The 27,972-nt window shown below is 47.4% G+C and overlaps 1 protein-coding gene and 1 long non-coding RNA gene across 7 annotated transcripts in view; one reads left to right on the top strand and one right to left on the bottom strand.

Annotated features, from left to right (window-relative positions):
- Window positions 1–22,898, top strand: part of LOC112650472 (uncharacterized) — a 36,037-nt gene extending 13,139 nt beyond the window's left edge. The window contains exons 2-5 of the long non-coding RNA XR_003130210.3: window positions 10,831–10,955; window positions 12,070–12,136; window positions 18,866–18,982; window positions 21,978–22,898. This is a non-coding gene — a long non-coding RNA (uncharacterized LOC112650472). The remainder of the gene's footprint in view (window positions 1–10,830; window positions 10,956–12,069; window positions 12,137–18,865; window positions 18,983–21,977) is intronic.
- LOC112650467 (solute carrier family 22 member 5) lies at window positions 71–27,740 on the bottom strand. 6 transcript variants are annotated; one of them, XM_025433188.3, is made up of 11 exons: window positions 27,190–27,740; window positions 19,722–19,825; window positions 13,265–13,438; window positions 12,044–12,340; window positions 10,778–10,904; window positions 8,808–8,908; window positions 6,672–6,886; window positions 5,225–5,407; window positions 4,081–4,216; window positions 3,616–3,726; window positions 71–377 (listed from the first exon to the last, which is right to left on the bottom strand). In XM_025433188.3, the coding sequence occupies exons 1-10, from the start codon at window positions 27,580–27,582 to the stop codon at window positions 3,639–3,641; spliced, it is 1,818 nt and encodes a 605-aa protein (XP_025288973.1). In that variant the 5' UTR covers window positions 27,583–27,740; the 3' UTR covers window positions 71–377; window positions 3,616–3,638. The 6 variants fall into 6 exon arrangements, with proteins under 6 accessions (XP_025288973.1, XP_025288972.1, XP_025288971.1 ...); XM_025433187.3 differs by lacking the exon at window positions 71–377 and adding an exon at window positions 2,286–3,414; XM_025433186.3 differs by lacking the exon at window positions 71–377 and having other exon boundaries at window positions 2,286–3,726; window positions 27,190–27,739.
- Window positions 27,741–27,972: the final 232 nt, after the last annotated feature.

Genomic DNA, 27,972 nt, shown 5'->3' with positions numbered 1-27,972 from the left:
ACCCCCCGCCCTCCTCCCCTTCTACCACCCCTAGTTCGTTTCCCAGAGTTAGCAGTCTTTACGTTCTGTCTCCCTTTCTGATATTTCCCACACATTTCTTCTCCCTTCCCTTATATTCCCTTTCACTATTATTTATATTCCCCAAATGAATGAGAACATATAATGTTTGTCCTTCTCCGACTGACTTACTTCACTCAGCATAATACCCTCCAGTTCCATCCACGTTGAAGCAAATGGTGGGTATTTGTCATTTCTAATAGCTGAGTAATATTCCATTGTATACATAAACCACATCTTCTTTATCCATTCATCTTTCGTTGGACACCGAGGCTCCTTCCACAGTTTGGCTATCGTGGCCGTCTCTTCAATAAATGGTGCTGGGAAAATTGGACATCCACATGCAGAAGAATGAAACTAGACCACTCTCTTTCACCATACACAAAGATAAACTCAAAATGGATGAAAGATCTAAATGTGAGACAAGATTCCATCAAAATCCTAGAGAAGACCACAGGCAACACCCTTTTTGAACTCGGCCATAGTAACTTCTTGCAAGATACATCCACGAAGGCAAAAGAAACAAAAGCAAAAATGAACTATTGGGACTTCATCAAGATAAGAAGCTTTTGCACAGCAAAGGATACAGTCAACAAAACTCAAAGACAACCTACAGAATGGGAGAAGATATTTGTAAATGACATATCAGATAAAGGGCTAGTTTCCAAGATCTATAAAGAACTTATTAAACTCAACACCAAAGAAACAAACAATCCAATCATGAAATGGGCAAAAGACATGAACAGAAATCTCACAGAGGAAGACATAGACATGGCCAACATGCATATGAGAAAATGCTCTGCATCACTTGCCATCAGGGAAATACAAATCAAAAATACTTTTAAAATCTGAATTGTTCCGTCACTTCATTTGCTTTGCCCTTTGTATTTCTATGGGTATCCAGGTTTCTAATTCTTATGGGTATTAACTGAGCACCAACTTTCCCTGTGACTACAGGTTATGCACCCCTCTTTCCCTGTAAGGATATCCCTGGTCAGGATAACCTGACCAGGTTAGTCTTCCCAAAGGTGTGGCTCTGACAGAAACAAGCCCAGGGGACCCAGACAGAGGGCTTCGATTTTCAGATACTTGGCTCAGCCCCAGAAGCAGTGACATGAGCTACTTATTGCCTTGCCAAAAGAAGAGCTCTAAGCATTCAGGTAATTATGATTTTGACCCACAGAAGGTCACAAATGGTTGGAATCAGCACTGAGAATAAGAGAGAAAACTCAGACACTGTTCACTCATGCAACAAGAAAAGGGCAGGCAGGACCATATTTATATTCTGGAGTTACCGTGAAGCCATTTAATTAGGAACCTGGCACAGAACCAGGTTTGAGGAGAGTAGAGAAGCCAACAGGGATCCAGAACATGAGCTTCCTTCCTTCCTACCTGAGTTTGATACTGCGTGTTATATTATAAAACAGGCCTTTTGAGTTACCTGTCCAACACTGGAGCTTTTTACCCAAGTCTATCTACATGTTCTAGCTCAAGTCGCCATGTGGCACATTTTATATACACAGGTATTGTGGACTGTGTCCAAACCATAGTCTTCCCAGACTCACCACTTACTCCAGCCACTGTTGCAGTAACCAGTTCACACAAGCTTTGATCACCTTCACAGAAGCACAATCTGACAGTGCCTCACCTTGGGTCTGCCATATATCACCTCTTGCTTTCTACCCAGGGGGAGGATCCTGCTCGGAACTCACACAGGTGTAACCTAGAAATGTGGGGAGGTGACTCCTGTGGGACTGCCTTTGATGAATGAGGAAAGGGGGCCAACACATAAATGCTTTTCCCTTTTATCCATGAGGCAGATCAGAGGATTCTAAGATACATTTCATAAGGCTCCTCAGAAGTTGTGGCTGGCTGGGGCAATGCCCTTGGCACAGACAGTGCATCCTTGTGTTGAGTTTCTATCTATCCTTATTTCCTCTCCCATCCTTAATCCTGCTCCCTCGAATCTTGTTCCCAAATATACTACGTAACTACACTGAAGCAGGGGTCTCAGGCCCTGCTTTCAGGGGAACCCAGGCTAAGACACATGTGTAAGGAGGCTGGCTCTGTCCATAGTCATTAATGGCATGAAGGTTTCTAGCACATAGGGATTAAATCTTATCCTTAGGCACTCATCACCAATCACAGCTAGAATTAGCCCAAGTTCACACAGACAATGCTGTGGCATGACTCACCAAATTGTGGAAATAAAGGCTGGAGGCAGTTGCTATTATTTAAAAAATCATTTTATTTATTAAAACGTCTTCATTTCCCAAGGCACTTCAGTAGTTTTCACAAAAATATGGTTTTTATCCAGGTAAAGCATATACTTTAGGAGTACCATGGTAACATAATCATAAAAGATAGTTACACAGAACACAAAATATCTCCCAATATTACGCGACTGAAGTGAGGAACCCTGAACGACTGTGAACACAATCTGACTTTCTTCTTTGTAATTTCTTTCCCATGATTAGGTATCACAAAAGGAACACATACAATGACGTCATTTTTGGCACTCAGAGAAGTGCTAGTGGCTGAGGCTGATAAGGCCATGCACGAATGGCAACTGCAGACCTTTGCCAGAGTAATTCTGGGTTGAAAAAAAAACCAAAAACAAAAAGACACCAACCAGGAGGCTGAGGAACCAGCCTTTCCTAAGTCTATTCTGAAGGTCAAATAACTTAAGAAGAAAAAGACATCACAACAAACAACAAACAAACAAAACACAAAAGATAAATTCTACATCATAGTTTGAGAGAAGAGATGAGTTTGCTTGTCTCTCTCACTGACAGACTTCCTTCGAACCATACGTCAGAAACCACAGGAGCTAGGAGATTTGACTTACACAGTGGTGGAAAACAAGAAGAGTAGATTCTGTGATGCATCTCATATATGCCCAGACAAGCCCAGAGCTTGGATCAGATGTAAACAAGTCTACTCAGGAGTCGCACCGAGGGGTATGAGAGCTCACAAATCAGTGCACCTGCCCATGGTCTCTATCTGCTCAATTCCCTTCATATTTACCACCCATAGCTTTCCCCAGATCCGTGCTCTCCTGCCTGAGGAAAAAGGATCCCCGTTACTATCCCTTGAGACCAAGAAAGTGTGAGAAATCAAACTCCTTGTGCAATTCTTTCTTTTTGTCTAAGTGCACCATCAGAGGGAAATGGGGAGGGCAGGGAAGGGATGCAGTTCCAGGAGAAGGTCAGGAGGGGAGATTAGGCCTCCACTCTTTTCAGGAGGTCTGAAATTAAAAGGTAAATTTAGTAGGTGCCTCTCCTATTTCTTCGAGGTCCCACTGGTTCTGGTGAAGCGTTCACTTCTTAGGGAGTGCCAATCCACCATCTGCCAGGTCTGTAAGTTAGGACGTAGCTAAAGTTGTCGGTCTGGAGGGAAGGTAGCATGCCAAGGCCACATACAGCCTCTGAGGCTGGGTATCTAGCCATGAGCAAGTCAAACACGAGGTCAACAGGATGAATGGCAAAGCCCTCCACCACTCAGGGACCCAGTGTCTACACAAGATATTTCTTATGAGACACAGTCTTCCCTCCTCACCTTCTCACGCTCTGGAGGTCGTGTTATAAGGCTGTGCTTTTAAGGACTATGGAGCTGTCTTCACTGTCTTTTAACATCCTTGTGTGGCCTGGAGTTTGCCTGTATTTTATTCTGTAAAAACAAGCAAAACCAATGTTAGGAACCAATCTTTAAAAACATGTCTACCAGTCTCTAAACAAACAAAACCCAGAACCAAGGGTATCTTACTAAGGGGAAAAAGCAATCTTAACAGCAGATTCTGAAAGGATTCTCCTGGTCTCTGCTGTCCCAGGCTGCTGTAGTGGTAGAGACGTACATGGTGACATAGTGGTCTGGGTCAGACTAGACATGGTTTATAAGCACCTTGCCATTTCCAACCCTCTGATGGTGAAACTAGTCCATGGTGTCTATGAGAATCTGTGGGTAACTCTCAGCCAGGCCCAGACCCAGTGCATCAATCAACACTGCAACCCAGGGCAACCTTACCCCTTGACCCTTAGCATCTGGTCAATGGTGTCCGGGAGGGGGGTGCCAAAGGTCTCTGGGAGGAACAAGGTCAGAATGGCTGTCAGGATGGTCAGACTCCCCATGAGAATGTAGGGCAGGAAGCGGTCATAGGCACCTATGGCAAAGCAGACAGAACCCCAAGCCAGGGGTGTCATCAGACTCGGTCTCCCTCTCTCCCATTGTGCTCCCAAGACTCTACAGGGGACCACATGCCTCCTAGGCCTCTGCATCTCCCACGGTCTGAGCTGCCCGACTAGAATCTGGTACCTAGACAGGTCTTAGAACTGCATTGGCACAGAGATGCCCAGAGGTCCAGCAGGGCCTCACAGGGCAGGGAAGGGATGCAGGCCAGGAGAAGGGGGCCAAGCCGTGATTACTATTCCTATTTCTCAATGTTGGGTTTCCACAGAACTCAAGGTTCTCATCCAGGGACTAACTCCTCCACCTCTCCAGATGTGTCACAACTTGCTCGATTTGCCTTTAGGCTAGATAATGTGTTTCTGCTTGTCAGATCCATGTAGTAAGTTCACAACACTTACTGGGTCCTCTCAAGGTGGCTGCCAACCCTCTCCAAAGATATGCTGGCTAGAGAATGTGCCAGGGAATAGCAGCTGCCATGAGCAAGTAATTTTAAGGCATAAACATGAATCGAGGCAGATCTATACACAGTGTAAAACCAAAGTGCTCCAAATTACAATAAATCTCTGTCCATTGGACCTCTTGAATGGCCCTCTCTCTCTCCATGTTCCTTTTATACTCTGATTCCAAGAAGAAATTTCTCCAATTAAGTCCATCGGCTCCCTATACCACCATGCAGTTTCTTAGGAAAAGGAAACTGTATCTTCTGATGGAAGGCCTGGGATGGTTAAGACAGAAACAAAACTCTCTGCTTGCGTATCTCATGGATTTCTAGCTTGTCTATAGGTGGTTTTCCATTTGCAAGGGAGTGCTTCCTCCACAGTGCGCCTGGACAAATTCCTTCTCAAGCACAGATCTGGTACTGGATAGATCTCGTTTGCTGTGTGTGCTGGCTTTGCTGTTAACAACCCACCATGGCTCCCCTTAAGGGCAATCAGTGCTTGCACCCCACTGTGCCAACATGCCCTCAGCCCATGGGACTCACCGAGGTAGACAAAGTAGGGAGACAGAATGCTGCCCAGGCGGGATGCTGTGGAGCTGACACCCACGCCCATGTTTCTGACCACGGTAGGGTACAGCTCGGCTGTGTACACGTAAACCATGGAGAAGGCAGCAGTAACTCCAAACTTGCCCACCATCACCAGGACAGTGGCCAAGTAATACAAATCTGGAGAGGCAAAGGGAAGAGAGTAAATAGAAGGCACCAATTCAAGAAGGCTATGCAGCCATCAGGGGGTACCCAAAGCGAACATACTTTCTCCTTTAGGGGATATGGGGGATGGTTTCTCTGATGTCCTACTGTGGGATAAATGGCTGTAGTCAAGCTGTCCCTCCAAGTTCATTACTGAGAGGACAGTAGCTGGGACCTGCAGCTGTGTGAGGACATGCTCTTCTCCTCAGCCTAGAGACCACCAACGTGAGCCCTTCAATAGTCCAAGTAGAGCTGCTCCAGGCCACAAACCATTGAGGACATGCCTGTCAAGGGGTCAGGTGGCACCCAGAACTGCACTCTGTGCACACTGTGGGATTAACAACAGGCCTGTGGATGAATGATAATTCCGTTCTAACTCTTTTCCAGTTTTATGTCTAATCAGACCTCAACAATTCCTAGGCCAGCAGACCCCTAGGAATGACCCTCCAACCTACCTTGCTTGCTGTGCCAATGAGACTCTGAGTGAACCTCTATGTATGGACACTGACAAACTCTCCCCTGCCAGGGTGCAATGGCCCACAAATGATCACCACAAAGTCTCCACCTCTGCTGTTTTTTTGGCCTGAAACGTTCTGCCTTGAGACCTCTTCATGGCTTTCCCTGATACTTCTTCTACATTTCTGCTTGACTGCCACCTCTTCGGGGCTGTTGCCCATGACCATTCTATATAAACTAGTTCTCCATTGTCCTTTACTGTTATCATAGAAGGTAACCCAGTCTGTAGCACGTTAAGAATTTTATTCACTTGTTTGTTGTTTTCTCAACTATAGCGTGAGCTCCACAAAGACCTGGGGTTCTGTCTGTTTACTTCTGCATCATTACTTTATGCCCCAAGCACAGAGCCTAGCCCGGAGGGGCACTGGGAGCCACTTGCTGAATAAATAATGACTAAGATAGGGTCAGGTTAAATAGTCATGGTGTTGGCTCTCTTTCCTTCCCCTTACTCTGCAGAGAAAAACACATATGCACTCATGAACTTGGGCAGAGAGTAACATTAACCACCAGCCTCATATGGTTGCTCTCACCACTCCCCCAAAGCCCTGGCCATGACCAGTGCTGGTCCCAGGAGACACTTTCTCTCTTTTTTTTTTTTTTTTTTTTTGTGAAGGATGCAGATATGCAAGTGAGCTGTCATAGCATGGTTTTATTGGGGGAGACAGCCTGGTAGAGAATGTGTGACTCAGCGAAAACCTTGACCGTGGATGCACAGGGTCCCTACCTGGGGGCACCAGCTGCACGAAGAGAAGTATACTGCCGCCCAGGAAGAGGGCTGTGGCCATGGAATAGCGCCGGGGCATGTGCTGCAGCAGCAGCCAGGCCAGCACGTACGCAGGGACTTCAACCACTGCCGAAAGGAAGCAGTTCACATAGACGTCCCCATGCAAGTTAGGAGTGTCAAGGGAGAGCCCGAAATAGCCTACTGATATGGTCATCCTGAAACAGAGTGCAGGGGAAAGCTGGAGAAGCAGCAGCCATGTGCTCCCAACCCAGACAATTTTTAAGATACAGTTAGTGTGGAAAATTCAAAACAGCAGATTTAACCCCGTGTCTTCCCTCTTAGAAGAAAAGATAATTTCCTCCCCACCCAATGTTAACTCTGGGCCAGAGCAACATCAGAGCATTCCAAACAGAAAGTGTCCCAGCAAAAAGGCTTATGATAGTTCAGATGGATTTACTTTGTTGGGAAAAAAACAAAAACAAACAAACAAAAAACAACCAATAACCCAAAAAACCCAGAAACAGCCTTCAACCTGCCTTTCAGCATTAAAAACCCGAAGCTGAAGTACTCACAAAAGCTACTTCCCTACCCTCTAACCTTCCCCAAATCCTGCAACTGCAGAAGGAGGGAGGGAATGAGCAAGGAGGCCCGTATCAAGTGGGGTGTTACAGGACTGGAGCAATAAGATGAAATAGGGACCAATCGTTAGGTCAGACATTTGGAGAAAGACCCCCGGCAGACCTTCTGTCTGTGGCAACCGGCCAGGAGGAAGCTGGACAGAAGTGGCAGATCCCAATCCTACTGTACGTGTGAGAAGAGGAGGAGCTTCCGATGGTGAGCCCACATCATCTCCCATCTGCATGCTTCCTGGTGTCCCAGAGGACCTGTCCCTACTAGACATTCTCTCTGCTGATGACTGGCACTCTCTGGCAAACCAGACCTTTATGGAGTAGAATGCTTTTAACTCATCTGCATGTTGGAACCATAGATGATACAATTAGGGGAAAAGGGAAGGCCCAGGAGTCTCTGGGAAATAAGAGCCCGAGGAGCACCTGGGTGAACCACAGAACTGGTGACTCATCGCAGACTTTCAAATCTGTGCTGCAGGTTGAATGTTGGTCCTGTCTGAGGCCAACACAGGGGTGGTGCACTGCCCTGAGGGATCCTGGGCCATTCCCTGGAAATAGGTGACTCATAGTATCCCTCAGTGAGCAAAACAGCTGGCGGCCCCAAAGCTGGATGGCACTTGTAATAAGGGCCGGGAGATGAAGTCTGCCAGCAGGCTCAGGTATTGGTCTATAATCCCAAGGGTCTGGTTGCCCAGCAAAGCCTACTGAGGCACTAGGCTGTGGCCCCTCTCTCTGGTAACTCACAAATGCCTTTCTGACACACTTGGCGAGATGCCTCATTAGAAGGAGCCCGAAGAGGCCATCTAGACCATGGCCCTGCCTCCAGGGCAGTCTCTGAACATCCCAGAGGGAGGATGTCCTGCTTCCACATTTCCAGACAGTACTTAGCAGTCTCTGTAATGGAAAGGACATAATGTTTTTACTTAGATCCTTTTTTTTATTTCTTAAAGATTTTATTTATTTATTCATGAGAGACACACACAGAGAGAGAAAGAGAGAGAGAGAGAGAGAGAGAGGCGCAGAGACACAGGCAGAGAGAGAAGCAGGCTCCATGCAGGGAGCCTAATGCGGGACTCAACCCCAGGACTCCAGGATCATGCCCTGGGCTGAAGGCAGGTGCTAAACTGCTGAGCCACCCAGGGATCCCCATACTTAGATCCTTCTTAAAGGCCTCCCCTCTCCTCTTCAGTCACTATCTGAGGCACAGGGGGGCAGAAACAAACTAGGGCCCACAGTGAGCAAGCATCTGCCCCAGGATCTAGAGGGATTCCCCAAAGAGTCTACAGCTTCCTCAAAATCCCCCCAACAGATTTCATACTCCTTTTTTGAGATTCTATGAAGCTCAGAATTATAATATGCCCACTTCTTCCATTGCAAGGCAGATCCTTTCCACTTTCTGACGACACAGGCTTTCAGTTTTGGTCTGAGACATGTCTGCAAATGAGAGGCCTAGCAGCCACTGCCAGAAGCTTTGTCTGGAAGCTTCAGGTAGGTCTCACTTACGCACCACAGAATTATGCACATGACGGTGACTATGCGGATATTCCGGGTTCGAAGCAGATCCAGGATGCTATGGGACTGCTGCTTCTCAGAACTCAGGTCTTCCAGCTGCATGAACGATATGACACAGGTACGAGAGGGAGAGGCTGGAGACTCAGAGATCCAATAATATACCCCAAACCCTAGTACCTGAGCTTTCTGCATCTATGAGTTGGTGAGTATTTTATATTTCTTTCTTGAAAAGAACAGTAAATACAGTGAGTGTATCTTGAGCTAGAAGGCTTCCCGGGGCCTTGTCAATGACCCATTAGGGAAGGAGAATGAGAAGGAAAGGTAGGTGACCAGTCCCTCAGGGGATGCAGCCAAGGCGGAGGCCCACACTGACAGTTCCCTCTTGGCCTCACCCCAGCCTCCATCAGTGGCCACATTCCAGGGAGGACTCTGAGCATTCCTTCCCAAGGCTGGCTCCCTGCCCTTTGGGTCAGAGAGAGAAACTGGCTGTGTAGTTTATTGATCTGATATTTTAAAAGAATTTCTGCTTTGAGTTCTCATACCATGTAGTTACTGGTCTACTTCCAGGGAAAAAAAAATTCAGATAGAAAAACAGGAAAATTGACCTCAGCTTCACCCAGAGTAACTTCCTATGAAATTTGGCACAGCCAAGGACATTAATAAACCACACGTCTAAATACACTGATGTTGCTTTCTTAAGCAAACTCAGCTTTGGAGTTTGTTTTTCTCAAGTTAGCAGTTCAACAAAAGGTCAACTCTTGACTTTAATGGAGCCCCTGAAATAGCCTCATTTCCTCAAAGATGCCAGTGGGGCTTCTGGATTCACCTCCACTGAAAAGCCACCAAGGCCACCATACTTAAAAGCCTGCCCTGCCATCTCCTCCCACCTAGACGGCCATGATCTAGAGCCCTTACCAGTACATGTTAAGCGGGAGCTGGTACTGGGCCAGCACTTAACTCTCAGGCCAGGATTTCCCTGATGCCCACAGTAACTGTTCTCTGGATCTGCATCCCGAGTCCTGAGCAACTCTGCACACGCCTCAGTCTGACTGCTCCAGGCTGTCCTCACAGCAGGTCCCTTGTCTTCCCATCAGATCAGAGACACATTCCAGAACTCCATCAGCCAGCAATTACAACTTCTGACCTCTTGTGGTAGTCATGAGACTAAGCAAAACTGCCTGCTGCCAAGGGTGGAGGGAGAGGGAACAGGAAGGAGAAGCAAGACCCAGGAATCAGGCAGAGCCAGGAAATTACTCACGGTGCATGAGAACAGGGTTTGCAAGAGGGGTGGCATAGAGGGAAGAGGCGGATATCAAGAAGGACCAGGCTGCAAGATGACATGCAACAACTAATGATTGGTGGGTGTAAAGAGACTGAACATTTCTAACTCCAAATCTACTTCTGCTTCATATTTTACACACTGTATTTCTTTTAAGGGGTGCCTGGGTGGCTCAGTGGGTTAAGTGTCTGCCTTTGGCTCAGGTCATGATCTCAGGGTCGTGGGATCCAGCCCCACGTTGGGCTCTGTGCTCAGCAGGGAGTCTGCTTCTCCCTCTCCCGCTACCATTCCCCCTCTGCTCCTGCTCTAGCTCTTGCTTTCTCTCCCAATAAATAAAATCTTAAAAAAAAAAAAAAACTTCAAGATGAGAAACTATATTAGACATAAGAAACAATGATTTCCCACAATGGCAACTTCACAAAAGGTCTATTACTCAGAGTGTTATTCAAATTAATGGTTTATGATGGTTTCTAGGTATGATTGCCTAGAAAAGAATCATATAAAATATAACCCAAAACCCACAGGAAAGGAGAAGAGTTGGTGCCTATTCCTCAATGTGTGAATTTGAACAGGGCCTGCTTCAGGGCAGCTCAGGCCCAGGGAGGAGGAGGGCTGGGCTCCTGCATGATGCTGCCCTAAAATTATGGTCAATGAGACCTTTCCACTAGCTCCTATGTAGCACTTACCTCACTTGAGTCGAAGATAGTTGAGGGTGCAACAATCCCGTTCATTTTGGCAGCCTTGCGGATAATCACCTCTGCCTCTTTCAATCGCCCCTGGGAGATGAGCCACCGGGGGGACTCCGGGATGAACCTGGAAGTACAAGGAGCCATCTCACTAAGACCATCCTGCCCAAGGGACCAGGTATAGCATATGTGCAGGTGGGAAATGGGGTTTTAGAACCAGAGTTGGGTTGGGGGAATGTCTGGTGTTTCTGAACCAAGCAAAGAGATGGTTCATACCATACCCACTAATGACCTAATGTTAAGCTTCTGAGAACCCTAGAGTGCACAAAATTTATAGAGTGGCCAGCACACCAGGATGGGATTCCTCTTCAGGCTGGTCACCTCCACTTCTGAAGAGCAGTGGTGCCACCTGCTGGACACTGCAGAAACAGCCACAAGATGGGGTCCTGAGGCCTAGCTTCTTGCCTCTGGCACAGCCCCGAGCAGCCCAGCCCCTAGTCCCGTTGTTTGCTCTTGTTCCCAGGATCAACAGAAGCTTCTGCACTAGCTTCTTAACCTGTAGTTTTTTCTCATTCTCCAGCCCTGATCCATCCGAGTGACCTGTCAGGCACCCCACCTATGTTTACCAAAGCACCTGGGACTTTGAAACTTTGTGCATCTTATTTTCTACCTCACTAGATGGCCCCTGCCCTTTGGTCATGACCAAGACCCATGCTGCGCTCTGTGTCCTCTCCCATCATGCTCTGAAATGCTCTCAGCTCTGAGGGGAGCAGTGATCTCACCAACCCTACCTGCAAGGTGCAATTCCCGTCTCAGCCCCTCTATTGTGTTCCCTCTCTCAGTCAGGAAGGCCTCTTCTCTGCCTGCCTAACTCCTCGATCTCAGAGGCCCATATGGAGCTGGCTTCCTCCATGTAGCCACGCTGGGGACTCTCACTTCTAGGGCTCTCCCTCTTCTTCTGCCTGTGGCATGAGGCCTCAGCAACACACAGCCTGAACCAGGGCCTAGGCTGTCTTGTCAGTCTGATAACTTCCTGAAGGTCATGCTAGACCTCATCATCTCTCAGCTACTACTTCTTCCTTTTCCTGCACTTCGATCAAGCCTAACACAGGACTGAGAACAAGTCTGTTGACGTCTGGGGATTTTGTTTTTTTTTTTTTCTTGGCTGTTCTGAGTGTAGAGAAAAGATTCTGAAACAAATAATTTACAAGTTATTTATACTTTATATTTATATAATATACAAATTATAATTTATAAATTATTTACAAATAATTTATACTTCCTGTCTCCAGGAGCCCAAACAGGGATTTGTGGCTTGTTGCTGCCCCCTGGTGAAGGCTGAACAGAAGACATCTGCCGGTAGGCACCCCGGGGGCACAGGCGAAACTCACCACCAGAGAGCTGCACACAGCACCCCTGGTAGCGTCAGTGCCAGCAGCAGCATCCGCCAGTCTCTGATGAAGTAGGCAAATAGTGGCAGCATCATGTAGCCAAATGCATAAAATATGCACACTCCTAACGTAGAGAATATAATACGAACCGATTTGCCAAGAATTTCTGTTCCTGTTTGAAACAAGGAAGGAGTTATGTCAGTCCTTTAATTTAGGTCATTTCCTTACTAATCTTCTCTTGTATAATTTTAAACATACAAAAAAGCAGCCACGCCCTGGAGAGGGATGGGATTTTGAATCTGCTGCAGTCTGACCACCTGTTGGGGGTGCCCCACTGTGACCTCTTAGGCTTCCCAGGGACAGTCCTGCCTTGAAAATTTCATTACTTCCCCAAGCCATACGCTAAAGATGCCACAGGAGGCCTCAAAATGTAAGCCTCACGTGAGGAAGAATTTATTAAAGGGGAAGTCATAATGAAAGACTCACATGGGCTTAAGGAAATATTTTTAAGAAAAGATTATTCTATTGAATGTGAAGAGAAAGAAATAATCCTTTCAACATACAAGCTAAGGCCCAATAAGCTAGAGTTAGATTCCTCCAGTGAGACTGGTGACTCTTCAGTAAAAACAGGCCAAAGCCCTACGGTATGTACTTGGAATTGAAACTCTGAAGGTCTTGAGACACTCAAGTTCATTCATATCAATTTGTTCTCTCCAATCAGTTTCACTGGACACCATGCTTTGCAGAAGAGGTAGCTTTCATTCATGGCCCTTGCTCCTCATATCACATCTCTAACTCTCCTTAGCAACCTCAGCTCTGGGAAGGGCCTTGTTTTTTTATGGATGATCTTGGCTGAGTTCTGGTAAGATGGTTACTGAATACTAATGAGACCAAGGTCCACATCTCTGAGAGCAGAAAAGCACTGGAATTCAGCATTCAGGCTGTGTGCTCCTGGAGACTCAAGGCCAGGCACATAGGGTTCACTGCACAGCCCTGGTTGGTGCTGCTAGAGACCACTTCCCCTTGAGGGACACCGCAGCTGTCTCTAGAGAGTGGGTGGTGGGGTGATGGTGAAACACAGGATCAAGTACTCAACTCCGACTGGAGGGCCATACCCAGGACAAATGCTGCCACATAGTTGGAGATCTGGCCCATGCCCACAAGGACAAAAAGCACAGTAAACATCTCAAAGTTCTTTGAGAAAATCTGCAGGAAGCTGAAGCCCGTCTGCATGCCCATGGTCACAAAGAGCACATTCTTCCGGCCAAACCTGGGAGGGGAAAGAGAGTAACAGAGATCCAGTGAGGAGAAGGTGGCCAAAATGGGCCCCACCAAGAGGGATTTTTCCCAGAGCCATTCAGGGATGGGTCATGGACAGTACTACCAGGGTATGGGACATAGACAGTCCTGGTCTCCAGCCCATACCGCCCCCCCCCCCCGGCCGGATCACCATGTAGCCCAGGTACCAGGACTGCCGTCAAGGCAGTGCCAGAATTACGATAATGATTGCGAAGGACTGAAATACATTCATTATGCTGAAATCCATATGTTCATAATGGTTTTTATCTTTTAAAAAGAAAGATTTAATTTATTTATTTGACAGAAAGAAAGCCCAAGCAGGAGAAGTAGCAGAGGGAGAGGGAGAAGCAACCTCCCTGGCTGAGCAGGGAGCCTGACGCAGGGCTTGATCCCAGGACCCTGGGATCATGACGTGAGCCAAAGGCACTTAACCATTTGACCCACTCAGGTGCCCTCATATGGCTTTTTAAAAAAAATAACTTGTGGGATCCCTGGGTGGCTCAGCGGTGTAGTGCCTGCCTTTGGCCCAGGGCATGATCCTGGAGTCCTGGGATCGAGTCCCACATCAGGCTCCCTGTAGGGAGCCTGCTTCTCCCTCTGCCTGTGTCTTTGCCTCTCTCTCTCTCTCTCTCTCTCTCTCTCTCTGCCTCTCAAGAATAAATAAATGAAATCTTTTTAAAAAATAAAAAAATAACTTGTTTACTATGGAGGATGATGGAAAAATGGGTTATTTTAAATGAAGACTGATAAAGGAAAGAAACATTTGTCCTGAAATTCCTATGTAAAGTATGTCAACAGGAACCAATAATGAAGGAAAATATCATTTTATAAAAGTATTCCAACTGTTAAATGAAAAAGAAGGATAAAGTTAGAATATCATCATCTTATAATTCTCAGTAAATGGGCATTATGTTTCAGCGACTGCTGACAGTCATTTTATGAAGAAGTAATTGAATTAGCATGATTCTTACTCTTGCTAAAGGGTATGAACTTAGATCTGATGAAGTCTCTAGATCCAGCCACCAATTTGCAAGAAACGCAGTCAGAGGAGGAATATGCTGAACTGCACCATGAGTATGCAACCATCAAAATCCAGACTGGGAAATTCTATAGGCCTGGGTGCAAAAGATAAAACGTATGGCCACAAAAAGCACAGAGGGAGAATCCCATAATCCCTCAAAAACATATCAAAAATTTTTAAGTGGGCTAGACTCAACTTGTTTTTAAGGATACACACCTGGATGATAAAACTACAAAAACCCCACAAGGAAGTGATTACTATGAAAGCCAGGTTGGTGGTTACTTATGGAAGAGGGAGGCTGTGATATTTGGGATGAGACGTGCACGGGGGCTCCTTGGTGGCCAGCAAGATTCTATTTCTTGACTTGGTGGTAGTTACAAGGTTATTTCCTTGGAATAATTCATCAACCCACACATTTGCTCTGTGTGGTTTTCTGTACCTGTGTTCTTTTGAAAAATGTTTTTCAATGTTGGTTTTTTGATGGGTTTATTCTATTTTAAAGACAGTGTCACAGGCAGGGAGGAACGAGTCAATGTACTTCACTCAACCTAGCAGGTTCAGCTGGAGTCTGGTCAGTACTGGCTGCCACCCATTTTCATTCAATGAATGTTTATTTGAAATCAATTTTATACTAGGCACTAGGGATACAGCTGAAGTATAAAAAACAGAACAAAACTCTCATTTCTACCCTCAAAGAGCTTATAGCTATAGTTGGTGAGATAGACAGGAATCCTATTCTAATCCAACAACTACCCTACTGAATGTGCAATCACACACTGACATAAGTGTGCTGAAGGACCAGCACTCAGGCTCACCAGGAACCTATCCTGGCCTGGGAAGAGGGCTTCAGGACGTGGGCATTCAGGGAAGGTCTCCCTGATGATGGGACACTGAGATGAGGCTCAAAGAAGTTATGACTGACAAGGGGGAATAGGCAAGAGGAACCAAGCTTTTGATAATATTCACTGTATAGTGGAGGAGACCAAAATTAATCACGATAACATCTCTTATTTACCAATATCTGATAGGTGCTATGAAAAAAAAGGCACAAGGAGCCAGGGTAGTATAAACCAGGGACCCCAAGTTAGCCTTCATGGTCAAGGAGGGTCATGGGTGTAGTTGGAGAATGCTGAGAAAAGCACACACAAGTGTGGCTGGAGGGGGTGAGGAGACATGTGCAGTCAGCAGCCAGCGTGACTGTAGGGATCGCGTGAAGGGGGTGGGGACCAAACTGCAAAAGGCCTTGTTGCCATGTTAAAGAGTCTGGTGCTTCTCTCCACTGAAACAGGTTTTATGTTTGTCTTTGTGCTACTGGCCATCTAGTAGGTAGAGGCCAGAGATGTTCTAAACACCTTAAAATGTCCAGGATAGCATCCCATAACACAGAATTCTCTTGCTCAAAATGTCAATAGTGCCAAAGTTGAGAAACCCTGTCAAGGAGGAGACCAACTGCCCCTGCATTATTCTATAATAAGAGTACTCAACACACCAACCAAGAGAAGGTCCCTTCCTACAGGGAGTAACCTCCATCCATGCCTCCCCTTCCCGGGGATGGATGGTAGGGAAGAGAAAGACCCAGCGAATCCTTATATGGCACCAGTCTTTGGCAGTCTGGGGCTGGACTCAGAAATGCTTGCTTTTAAGGTTTGTCAACAAAACATCAACCACACACATGCTTACGAAAACAGAGTCAGTCTACTGTTTCCCAAGGCTATGTGCCCTCTTGTAATTTATGCACATAGGGCAGCCCGGGTGGCTCAGCGGTTTAGTGCTGCCCTCAGCCCAGGGTGTGATCCTGAAGACCCGGGATTGAGGCCTACGTTGGGCTCCTTGCATGGAGCCTGCTTCTCTCTCTGCCTGTGTGTCTGCCTCTCTTTCTCGGTGTGTTTCTCATGAATAAATACATAAAATCTTAAAAAAGAAATTTATGCACATAAAGGTAACTCAGTAACATCAGATAAAATGTTTGTGACTACCCAGGATTATTTTCATTGCTCTTGAATTTCAGGCTAATTGATATGTCAGAAAGGAAGCTCAATCTTTGCCCTACACAGGAAGTTACTGCTGCTATCCAGACAAGTTGAGGCAAGAATCTACTGCTCTGAGGTCATCTGTTTGGCCCAAGCTTTTGACTCAGCTTACTCAGTCGGGAACTGTCCATCCCACAGAGCCTAGTGCCTCTCATGGGGGTACAAACAAGCTTGGGGGTGATGCTGGGAGCTGAAGGTAGGGCTGCAGTCAAAATGGCCACACTTTTAGCTACTTCATTTACTTGATTTAGATGGCCTTACTTAGAAGAAGTCTGCTGGAAAGCTTTTTTTTAGAGGATTTGTAAAACACTGTATTTGCCCTTCAGAAGACTAAAGTGGTCCTCAGCATACTCACTAATTTTGCTTCTACTGTTTCCTTGGGATTTGATTTGTGGAAATGAAACACTTTCCTCAGGCAATCATGGTGTTCATGGTAATCAGGTTCTTGGGCTGGCCCACAAAGATCTGCTTAATCTATGACACAGATGACCCAGAAAAATGCGTTGAGTTTCAACTTCAAACTTGGGGTACCTCTGCCTGGATTTTCACATCAAGGAAATTCCTCTCTCTGCTGTCACTCAACTCTGTGACAGGGATCTGCCAGCAGCCCACCCAGAAGGTCTCAAAGCTCAGTCCTGGGCAGCTCCTCTTCTCACTCTATACTGTCTTGTGGCAATCTCTCCCACGCTCCAGATGCTCTGCTGAGGGCCCTATGGAGCTGACAATTCCCAAATGTGTTTCTCCAGCCCACAGCTCTCATGGAGCACCAGAGCCACACATCCACTTAGGACTCTCAGTCACCTCAAATTCAGTACAACCAGACTGAGCTCTGGACCTACGAACATGGTCCTCTTCCAGAGTTGTCTTAGAGAAGAGCATCATCACCTGCTCTGCTGTGTAGGCCTGAAATTTCCCCTCATTTCCTGTATCCAACCCACAGCCAAGTCCTGCTGATTGGACCTCCTATTTCTCTCTCCATTTCTATCACTATCAGCCTAGACCAAACCATCATTATTTCCCACATAAATTATGGTGACAGCCTCTTAATTGGTTTCCCCTCAACCCCAGTCCTTGCTCTGCAATGTTATCAGATAATCGTTTAAAAAAAGTACAAATCTGGGATGCCTGGGTGGCTCAATGGTTGAGCATCTGCCTTTGGCTCAGGTGTGATTCTGGGGTTCTGGGATGGAGTCCCACATCAGGTTTCCCATAGGGAGCCTGCTTCTCCCTCTGCCTGTCTCTGCCTCTCTCTGTGTCTCTCATGAACAAATAAATAAAATCTTTAAAAAAATACAAATCTGATTATGCTGCACAAACTCTCAATAGCTCCCCACTGTTCTGTGACTAAAACTCAAACTTCTAAATGTCATCAGCTAAGCCTGGTCTGCTCTTCTGCTCGGGCCTCCTCCTGCCTCACTGCTTCCTCTTTACACCACTCTCCATACCTTCACCAGAGAGGACTTTATTCCAGTTCTTAAAGTGTGCAGCTTCTTCCTGACTCTCTAAAGTACATCTCTTTTTGCCCACAATGCTCCTTCCTCTCTCCATCTCTTTATCACTGGTTAATTTCTATTCCTCTTTCCACTCCCAGCACATGCTTCACCTTCTCCGGGCCTCCTGTCAGACCTTCTCTTAGCATCCTCTACTTCCCTGTATTGCTTACACCACAAAGGATGAGTATACCACTCAATTAGTTGTTTAATACATTCTGTCTTGCTAGAAGGCAAGTTCTAGAAAAGCATGGCCTGAGAACAGTAGTCCACACAAAACAGAGGGTCAAGACTCTTTGGGCCTAAATCCTACCACTGCCACTTGCTGGCTTTGTGACTGTGTGAGTGATTTAACTCCTCTGGGTTTCATTTTCTTCATCTATAAAATGAGAGTAATAATACTTCCTACTTCACAGGGTTGTGATGGGATTATTTTTCTTTCTTTTAAATTTGTACAGTGCTGATAAGAGTGGCTGGCACATATTAGGTGCTGTGCATTTATTAGACAAATATAAGCAATCAACTGATGCTTGCTGTTATATTAAAGATCTCAGGAAGCAAAGGTCTTTCTCCCAAAAAGGCATGTGTCTCAGTCTTGTCTAGAACTGTCAATCAGTGGTCATGGCTACTTGACTCTTTAATGCTCACTGGTGACTGCAAGAATTTGTCCCTTTTCCAATGGCTAGATACACTTGGGAAACACAAATCTGTGAGAAGTGCACATATTTCTCATGATTCTTAGGTAAAGACAATCTATGGGTGTAAACGTGCCAGGACATCATCTGAGTTTGTGCTATGGGATAATAAAATTTGTTCTTAAAGTAGGATGACATTCTCATCCTGAACTTTTCTATTAGACCCCAACCAGCCAGGAGGATGCTGGGACTCTACCAGGTGATACAGTATGGCCAAGGACCTTGGTGAAGGCTATTCTTCTCACTGTGGACTTCTCCAACAGACCCTGGAGCCCTGTGGTAGGAAGATACGATGTAATTGAGCCCTCTGAGAACTTTATGGAAACTATGGGCCTTTATTCAGAAAAAAATGCTCATATACAATCTCTAAAATTTTGCAAATAATTTCAAGAATAGATGAACTCCTTAAGCCATGAATGTAACTTGAGTTAAATGCCTTGGAATTACATAAATGACCTGCTATAGGTCAAAAGAGCACATGTCCTTCCTGTTGCAAAGTATGTGCTAGAACCATAGGTAGCTAAGCGGTATCAGCCCTATGAACACAAGAGTTCTGCCTTTATGCCACTACAGCCACTACTGTCTAGTTAGATCTCCTCTCATCATGCAGAGAAAATGATGGTTGGGGAACACAGAGGTGGCCATTCATTGTACACTTGAAGATCTTCAATAAAGTTCTCTGCATGTGTGTGTAGTGTCTACCTCTCCCATGGTCGGGGACATGAAAGAGTTACCTGGGGAAGGCCAGCCAGACTGGTACAAGAAGTGAATCATGGCATACTTTCTGGTCAACTAGATCATGGATACACTTAGCTCAGGTTGTTCTATTCAGCAAGAATGAGGGAGAAGAGGTTATTGGCTCTCTTCTTTACTTGGTATGAAATCTAAAGTATAGACACAGCTTCTTCTTCCTGGGCTGAGAGAACACTACCATCTCAAGTTAAGAGCCAGGCACATATATGCTCCTTACTCAGTGCCATGGTCCCCTGCAGCTGCAGCAGATAGACACCCACCTTACCTGTCTGAGAGCTGCCCCGAAATGAAGGAGCTCACCAGCACACCCACGAAAAACAAGGAGACCGTGAGTGGGGCCTTCCAGTCGTCCTCACACACCAGGTTCCACTGTAAGGGGAGCAAAGAGATGCATCACTCACTTCTTTTGTTAAAGTTTTAAATTTAAGGCCTCTTAGAAAATGAAATGAGAATGTTCCCTATCCCTGCAGGCTCTGTTTGCAGTATTGAATGGGTGCATGAGCTCATTCAGGCAGCCAAAGGCTTGTCTGGACAGCAAAGCAGAGAGGTTCCCCCTCACAGGAAGAGTAGGTCCCCTCTCATTCTGGTTTTCATAGCTTTCAGCTCCATTGTTTTGTCACCAATTTGAGGAGAGAGGATAGATAGGGAGCAAGTACAGTGCCCATGTGTCAATCCAGGAAGTGAGGCCTTTCATGGCTGCTTCTAAGAATCTGGGGGGAGCCAGATGTGGATGGGGCAGGGGATCCTTTCAGTGGGGTTCAGGCCATTGACAGGAATGGCACAGGAGTGGTTCTAGAGCAGGGTTCTGGGGCTCTAAGAGTCAAGGCATCCAGCAAGGGACTGAGGCCACAAGGCCTGGGATGTACCTTCTAGATCTGTTCTTGCAGCTCTGTTGAGGCCCCCCTCTGAGCCAATGAGCGCTGGGACACTCAGATGACATTTACAGCTGGGATCCCTGATGCTGTGCCAATAACACCAGGCCCAATTACAGCCAAGAGTTCTGAGGTGGAAGTCAAGAAATTGGATTTAGCCTCTACTCTACAGTTAGCTGGTTATCCAGTGTCAGTCAAGATTATTCCCCCAGTTTGCCTTCTTCTTCATGTGTAAAATAGGGGTTGGGGTACAGAACAGGCCGTACTACTTGAGTTTCCCAGCTCCCAATGTGCAGTTCTATCCACAATTCCCAAGAAAAGAAGTCTGCAAGCATGGGGAAGCAGCTGAACATTCAGACTCTGGGTTGCCTTAGCCAAACAAGGAGCTAAAAAAAGGGACGAAAAGCCAAAACAAGAAGCTTGGTGGTTCCCAGAAAAATGTTTCCTAGCACAGAGAGATAGTGCTCAGTAATCACCAGAAGGCTGCCCTTCAGGGAATTCAGACCCTGGCCCGCCTGGTGCCAGGCTGCTGACCTACACTCTGTGGAGCTTGTTGGCTCCCGAGTAACAAACAGGGGGAGTCCATGGCTTCCAAGAAAGCATTTCTTCCAGGTCAGTGACAGAGGAAAAAACAAGTCTGCTTCCCTGCTGGGCAGTATATGCACACAACCTCCAGGCACCTCAGAGGCGGTGGGAAGCAGTCTCCAGGGTGGGCATGAAAAACTCCCATAGCTAATAAGGATCACTTAGTCGCATAGCTGGCTCTTCACTCTGGAATAAACATTCACCTTGGATGGCATGAGAATGCTGTGGGGATCCCTATACCAAGGAAGAGGTAGGATTTCAAACTCCTATCTGGAGAAAGTTCTAATTAGCAGGAGGCCAGAATATTGGAGCATCTGAATACTCAGGCTATAGCAGCCCTCCCACCTCTGCAGCCTCAGTGGTTCTAGCACCTAGGTACCATCTCTCTTCTAGAAGGGTCAGTGCTCCTCGGGCAGCCCCCATACAGACATGACTGCTAAATTTAGGACAGGAGTGGCCAGGGAGTCAGAGCTAGGGGACTTGGTGATGGGGTGCAGGCCTCTGGGTGTTAGATAAAGTATTAGGCAGAGTTTCAGGAGCCAGATTATAGCTACTGCTGCTTCTATGATGGGATCTATTTCTAGCCAGCATGTGTTAACTTTTGCAGCAACAGAGATGAAAAACTGAAGAGTCAGTGGCTGCTTCTCATCGGGACTCTAAGGGATGGGATTCCATAAGGCTGAGCTAGACTACATATCCACAGGGGCTTCTACAGCCCTCTCCACTGATAAAGTCAGATCCCCCAATATAGGCTGGTAGGGAATTCTGAGCTGATAAGGACAGGTGCACCCGAAACCAGGTCAGACTATGCTTTGCAGCAGACAAGGTATCTGTCATGCTCATCTTGGGATAGATAGATAGATAGATAGATGATAGATAGATAGATAGATAGATAGATAGATAGATAGATAGAAAGAAAGATAGAGCATCTTTCTAGGGCCTGCAGCCTCAACCCAGCCACTTGGTCCAGCCTGTCCTTACTCTGGGCAAATGTGTAACTCCCTGGAATAACTGGGCTCTCTGTCCGCCACTGAAGATCGGTTTTGTTTGTTTGTGTTTGACAGTGAGGGGGAGCGCCAGAAGGAGAGGAAGAGAATGGATCTTAAGCAGACTCCATGCCCAGCGCAGAGCCCAACATGGGCTCAATCTCACGACCCTGAGATCATGACCGGAGCAGAAATCAAGAGTCAGAAGCTTAACCAATTGTGCCACCCAGGCATCCCACCACTGATGATTCTTAACAATCCTCAGGATCTGGTTTTAGCCCTCCAGAAGCAAGCATGAGTTAAGACTTCCTTCCCACTGGCCATACATAGAGAGCCTATGGGTAGGGCCAGAAGACATAACTGGTCTCAAAAAATGAACACAAGAGCAGGCACGGATCAGATCCCATCCACCCAACCCGTTCACTTACCTGTCAACCACCACATGGATTGCAATGGGGCCAGGACTTGGCTTGCATCCTCCTTAAGAGGAGCAGGATGAGAATCTCAGAGTCCAGGCCATGCACCCAAGGCTTGTTGCATTTCCAAAGAAATCTAGTGTTCCTATACTGAACTCCTGGCTCCCCAGCTGTGACTAAAGCAGCTACAGACTAGCTCACTGATGCTTCCACTTGATACGTCCGATGGGCTGTACTGGCTAATGATAACAAGTCTTAAAGTTAGAACCAAATATGTGGGTTTAAGATTCAAGTCATGCATCTAGCATTGTGACCCCTCAGCTGAGTGAGCTGTGAAAGTGGGCACAATATGAAAAAAATCTGGGAGCCACTCTGGCAAGGGGCCTAAACTTGCTATCCTTCCTGGTCAGAAATGTGTCTGTCTGGTGGTGATACTTTCACAGATCTCTCTCTCTCTCTCTCTCAAAGCTTTTCAAATCGCACACTTTACTTATGTGCCATTTATTTTATGTCAGTTATACTTCAATAAAGCTGTTAACATTTTTAAGAAGAGAGAGAACCGTGTCTCTTGTACACACCATATAATTAGAGCTGCTTCTCAGTTATGGGAAATAGAGGGATGATGTAGCTCCCTGGGACTAAATGTTCTTACTTATAAATTGGCTGGAAGGGAAAAAAGATAGGGTCTGTGCCCATAGGGCAGAAGCTCTTCCCTGAGATGTACCTGGCCTGACCGCATCAATGGTCAAACACCCAGGTAAGCAACGCCTGTTACTGAATGCCATGTATTCCTTTTTTTTTTTTTAAAGGCATTATTTATTTATGATAGTCACAGAGAGAGAGAGGCAGAGACACAGGCAGAGGGAGAAGCAGGCTCCATGCACCGGGAGCCCGACGTGGGATTCGATCCCAGGTCTCCAGGATCGCGCCCTGGGCCAAAGGCAGGCGCTAAACCGCTGCGCCACCCAGGGATCCCACCATGTATTCCTACACACATTTTGTCCTGCCTCCTGCTGCAGTTAATGGCAGATCCTTATCCCAAAGTCGTCAGGGCAAGGAGACAAAGAATTTGCTGCTATATCCTCTATAATGCTTGGCAGTGCCCTGCAGAGGAGAGGCTATTTTGTACAAAAGTGAAAAGTTCTTTTCTTTTCTTTTCTTTTCTTTTCTTTTCTTTTCTTTTCTTTCTTTTCTTTTCTTTTCTTTTCTTTTCTTTTTTCTTTTCTTTTTCTTTTCTTTTCTTTTCTTTTCTTTTCTTTCTTTTCTTTCTTTTCTTTTCTTTTCCTTCCTTCCTTCCTTCCCTCCCTCCCTCCCTCCTTCCTTCCTTCTTTCTTTTTCTTTCCTTCTTTCTTTCTTTTTCTCCTTCACCCTCTTCCCTGTGTCAGCTCAAGAACTTTGACCCAAAATGTTTGTTCTCCGCTAGCTAGCGTAGGTCAATCTGACCTCTCATAGCCAGATGGGTCTGCCATGACTGTGTGTGCACAGGGACCTAAGGAACCCAGCAAGTGACTTCTCTGGCTTTGCCATAAGCTCCAAAGGCAAGGCTAAGGGTCTGGGCTTCCCCAAGTGACACAGTAGGCAAAAACTCAGCAGTGAAGCACAAGCTCTAGGTCTTTCCACAAGGAGTCAGCCCAGCCCTGCCTCCCAGGCTTTTCCTTCAGGAGGGCTTGTAGATAAAAGTGGGGGCTCTCCTATCTTCCAAGATGATCTATACAAGAGATAAGAGTGATAGAAAAGATAGTCTAGAGAAAGAGGCTTTCCAGGACAATAAGGAATGGAGTCAAAGTATTGCTATGGGCTGTGGGAGGAGGCTTCAGAGAAGGAGAGAAAGGCCAGAAGCAAAGGGACAGAGACAACTGCTAGGTCTTCGATGAAGAGACCTCAACTCATGGGTGCCAGGGGAGCTGTAAGTTTCTAAAAGAATCTTTCTGGCTAGGGAAACATCTAAAAGCAGGAGGCTGGGACAGCCTGAGAAATCACCAGGTTCCAGAGGAGGGGAAAGTCCTGGGCCAAGAAGCTCTCAGGGATTGGAGCAGCATGGCAAGGAGTGCTGGCTGATTCTCCAGTACTCCAGCCATGACTGAGGGGCCGGGGAAGGGGCCACCCTAGAAGTACGAGGCCAAACTCTTCCCCAAACATTCCTTTTCGCCTCATAGCGTCCCCTCCTTTCCACCAATTCCAAAACCTTGTTGCAGATCCATATAGGGGCAAGTCACAGTTTGTGGGCTGGGGGATTACATTTTTCTTAAAATATTTCAGTCAATGCTTTTTGACTACCTCCCAGTTTCCCTTCTGTGAATGCAACTGTCCTTTCCTTCTTCAGCCCTTAAACTTCAGACAGCATTTAAGTTGTTCATTAATACATCCGACAAAAATTTCCCAGAGTATCCCAGTCTGTATCCGGCATAATGTCTGGGAGATGCAAAGATGTAAAACTGCCACAACATTTAGTACGACATGTACATTCTTCAGCAAAGAAAAAAAAATCAACAGGAGACCTATGGTTCTCATCTTCTGTTGAAAAATAAAGAATTCAATACCAATGTACTTATAAACACCTCTATGTAGGATCCAGGGCAGAGGGCAGGCTTGAAACATTTAGCAGACCTGGAACTAGTTGCAGTGGTCAGCAGGCTAGGTCCGTGTTGAAAGAAAATCAGAATATTAATGCAGTAACTTGCAACAGTGACTGTTCATCTGGGAGAAACAAGCAGTCTTGGACTTAAGAGTCAGACATTCCAGCATCCCCAAACAAAAGGCTAAGTAATGTATTAACCTCGCCTCCCTGCAAAGGCGGACAACCCATAAGTAGGTAAAAGGGCATACAGCTCTTATGAAACCGCTAAGATGGCTAAATAAATAGGCTAAATACAAAAAAGGAAAAACTGACATTGGCAGCAATGTAGCCGCTGTTCAAGGACCCCTTCATTAGAGTTGCTCTTGGGAGCTCATCAGTGCCATCACCAGCCTCACTCAGCCCAAAACAGGATGGCGGGGCAGTGAAGCAAGAGCAAATGACGTGAGTAAGCCAAGGGACTCTAGAAGTCAGGGTAAAACCCACAAGGATGCCATGAGCTTCTTCTGACTTCACTGCCTCTCCCTTCCGTGTGCAGCCAGAAGCAAAATTTGCAGGGACTTCCATGTCATGAAGTATGTTTCTCTTTGGTGGCCTCTGCCAGCAACCGGAGGGACAACCACTGTTTCCACAACTCTCACTGGCTTCCAGGAGTGTAACAGACTGCCTTCTGAGGCATAACAATGCCTCAGGACACTGCCATGATGTTACTAGCTGAGAGATCCCAGTGGGGCTCAGATCACACTCCTACTATGTATATGTGGGAGTAAGGGAGGCACAGATGCTAGGGGCATCAGATGTCCAAACAGAGAGAGAGAGAGAGAGAGAGAGCTCTAATCCCACCCCCACCCTCCCCTCCAGCCAAGAGTCTCAGAGCAGTGATTAGATTCCCTTGAAGGGTGACACCTACAGAAGAAACATTAAGAGGGAGCTCAGGACCCGGGTCAGCCCTTTTGGTTTGAAGCCATACCAAGACCTATGAGCCTTCCCCTTTGGCCCTTACCCTGTGAACTCTGCCCTCCTTCTATGTTGTTTCCTGCTGTACCAGTCTTTGCATATAAACACCTCAGACTCAGAGAGGCTGCCACCTCCAGAAAGCTTTCCCAATTTGTGAATCCCTGATCCTGACACCCAGAGAAACTGGGCACCCTGGTGCCTACTGAGGATTCTTTTCACTGCTCTGCTAGCTCATTTCTGCTGAGACTCCGGGGAGTTTAGCGTTCCAGCATCTGAGTAAGACGCAAAGCACAAGTACATGCATCCATTAACATCACGCCATGTATCTAGCTCTAATGGCTGCAGGGTCACCAGGGGACATACGAAGCCACTCCAAAAGGAAAATCCAAGGGGTTGGGGAGTGAGAAGTTCCCACCCCACACACACACAATTCCTATTAACTAAAAGTTGTATGCTTTAATTACCTCTGCCTCCGATATTGCCTTTGAATACTCTAAAATATTCCAGACCAACAAGTCACCCTGAACGGATCTTCAGATGCATGGACCCTAAAATTCTGATAACTAACCATAAGCAAAAAAACAATTCCTGACAAGGTATGACCAGACTTATTTTGGGTGAAGGTGGGTGAGGAAAGAGTAACTGGAGAAAGGAGCATGTGACAATTTTATACACACGCTTCCTTTAGCTTTAAAAGTTCTTCAAGAAGTGTTTCTCTGGGGATCCCTGGGTGGCTCAGCGGTTTAGCACCTGCCTTTGGCCCAGGGCGCGACCCTGGAGTCCCGAGATCGAGTCCCACGTCGGGCTCCCCGCATGGAGCCTGCTTCTCCCTCTGCCTGTGACACACTCTGCCTCTCTCTCTCTCACTCTGTGTCTATCATAAATAAATAAATAATTCTTAAAAAAAAAAAAAAGGAAGAAGTGTTTCTCTCTCTCTCTCTGAACAGATGCCAAGAGACTAGAGGAAAAACTGTAACAGCCCCGAAGCCCAAGCTCTGGCTCTGCTCCATTCAACCCTCCCACTTCCATCTAGGAAAAGTCTTTGATCATTCGGGGTCTTGGAGTATCTGCCAGGGGCCACCAAGGCCTTCTGGGTTCGTCTTCGAGGTGGCCATCAAGATAGGTGGCCAGCAGGACACCCGTGCTATGAAGGGCATGGTCTGGTTAGAAGTCACTTCGCAAAGTGGTGCTCGGAGGATGTCCACTTTGACGTGTGTAGTGTGTTGGGGATATAGAGGGGCAGCATGCAGCGTGCACCTTTTCGGGAGGAGGGCCGAGGTCCTCCCCTCGTCCCGGGCTCGGGGCTCCGGGCTCCGGGCGCGGCGCGGGGGCTGGTACCCACCTCGGTCACGATGGTGGACTGGTAGACGTCCTGGCTGAACTCCCAGCCATCCAGGCAGCTCTCCTGCTCCAGCTGCTCCAGGTCCACATCGCGCCCCGGCTCCAGCCCGAGCGCCGAGAAGTTGGCGATCGCCGCGAGCCGGTAGCGCCGGCAGCTGTGCGGCACCTCGCGGCCGTCCTGCAGCCGCAGCGGGATACTGTGGTTGCGCCACGCGCGGCTCAGGTTCGCGGCGTCGGGCACCCGGCAGCGGTGCTCGGGGGTGGCGGCCAGGAACACGGCTGACATTCCATTGAAGCCGTTGGGGATGATGCTGGCGCTGAGCAGGAAGAAGATGAGGCGCTGGAAGGGCCCCCACTCGCCCAGGAAGGTGGTCACCTCGTCGTAGTCCCGCATGCCGCCTCCAGCGGCCCGCGGCGCGCGGCCGGGGGTCGAAGGACGCGGCGCCGCGCGGAGGCAGAGGCGGGGCGTGCGCGTGCGCGGTGTGCGCGTGCGCGGTGTGCGCGTGCGCGCCGAGCCCTGGCGCGGCGACCCAAACAAGGACCCGCTGGAGACCGCTTCCCGAGAGAGCAGGCTCGCGAGCTTCCGCCGCCCCAGCGCGCGGCCTTACATAGAGCTGCAGGCCGGGGCGGGCTCTGGGTCTGGGCTGCGCGGCGCGGGCGGGGGCGGGGGCGGGGCCGGGGCTGTGCGTGACGGCGGGGGGCGGGGCGGGCCGCCGCGCACCTGGGACTCGCGCGGGGCGGCTGACCCGGGTTCCGTCGGGGGCGCGTCGGGGTCCCGTCCGGC

The sequence above is a fragment of the Canis lupus genome, chromosome 11, assembly GCF_003254725.2.
Source record: "Canis lupus dingo isolate Sandy chromosome 11, ASM325472v2, whole genome shotgun sequence".
In the NCBI taxonomy this organism is placed as follows: Eukaryota; Metazoa; Chordata; class Mammalia; order Carnivora; family Canidae; genus Canis; species Canis lupus.
The sequence above is the reverse complement of the archived record's forward strand: the minus strand, read 5'-3'. Positions and strand labels throughout refer to the sequence as shown.

Excerpts from the sequence above, each read along its gene's own strand:
- LOC112650467 (XM_025433188.3), bottom strand. The coding sequence starts at position 27,582 with ATGCGGGACTACGACGAGGTGACCACCTTCCTGGGCGAGTGGGGGCCC. Across the intron at positions 19,826-27,189 it reads AGTCCACCATCGTGACCGAG|TGGAACCTGGTGTGTGAGGA; the intron begins GTGGGTACCAGC and ends CTCCCCTTACAG. Across the intron at positions 3,727-4,080 it reads CAGATGCTAAGGGTCAAGGG|AATAAAATACAGGCAAACTC; the intron begins GTAAGGTTGCCC and ends TTGTTTTTACAG.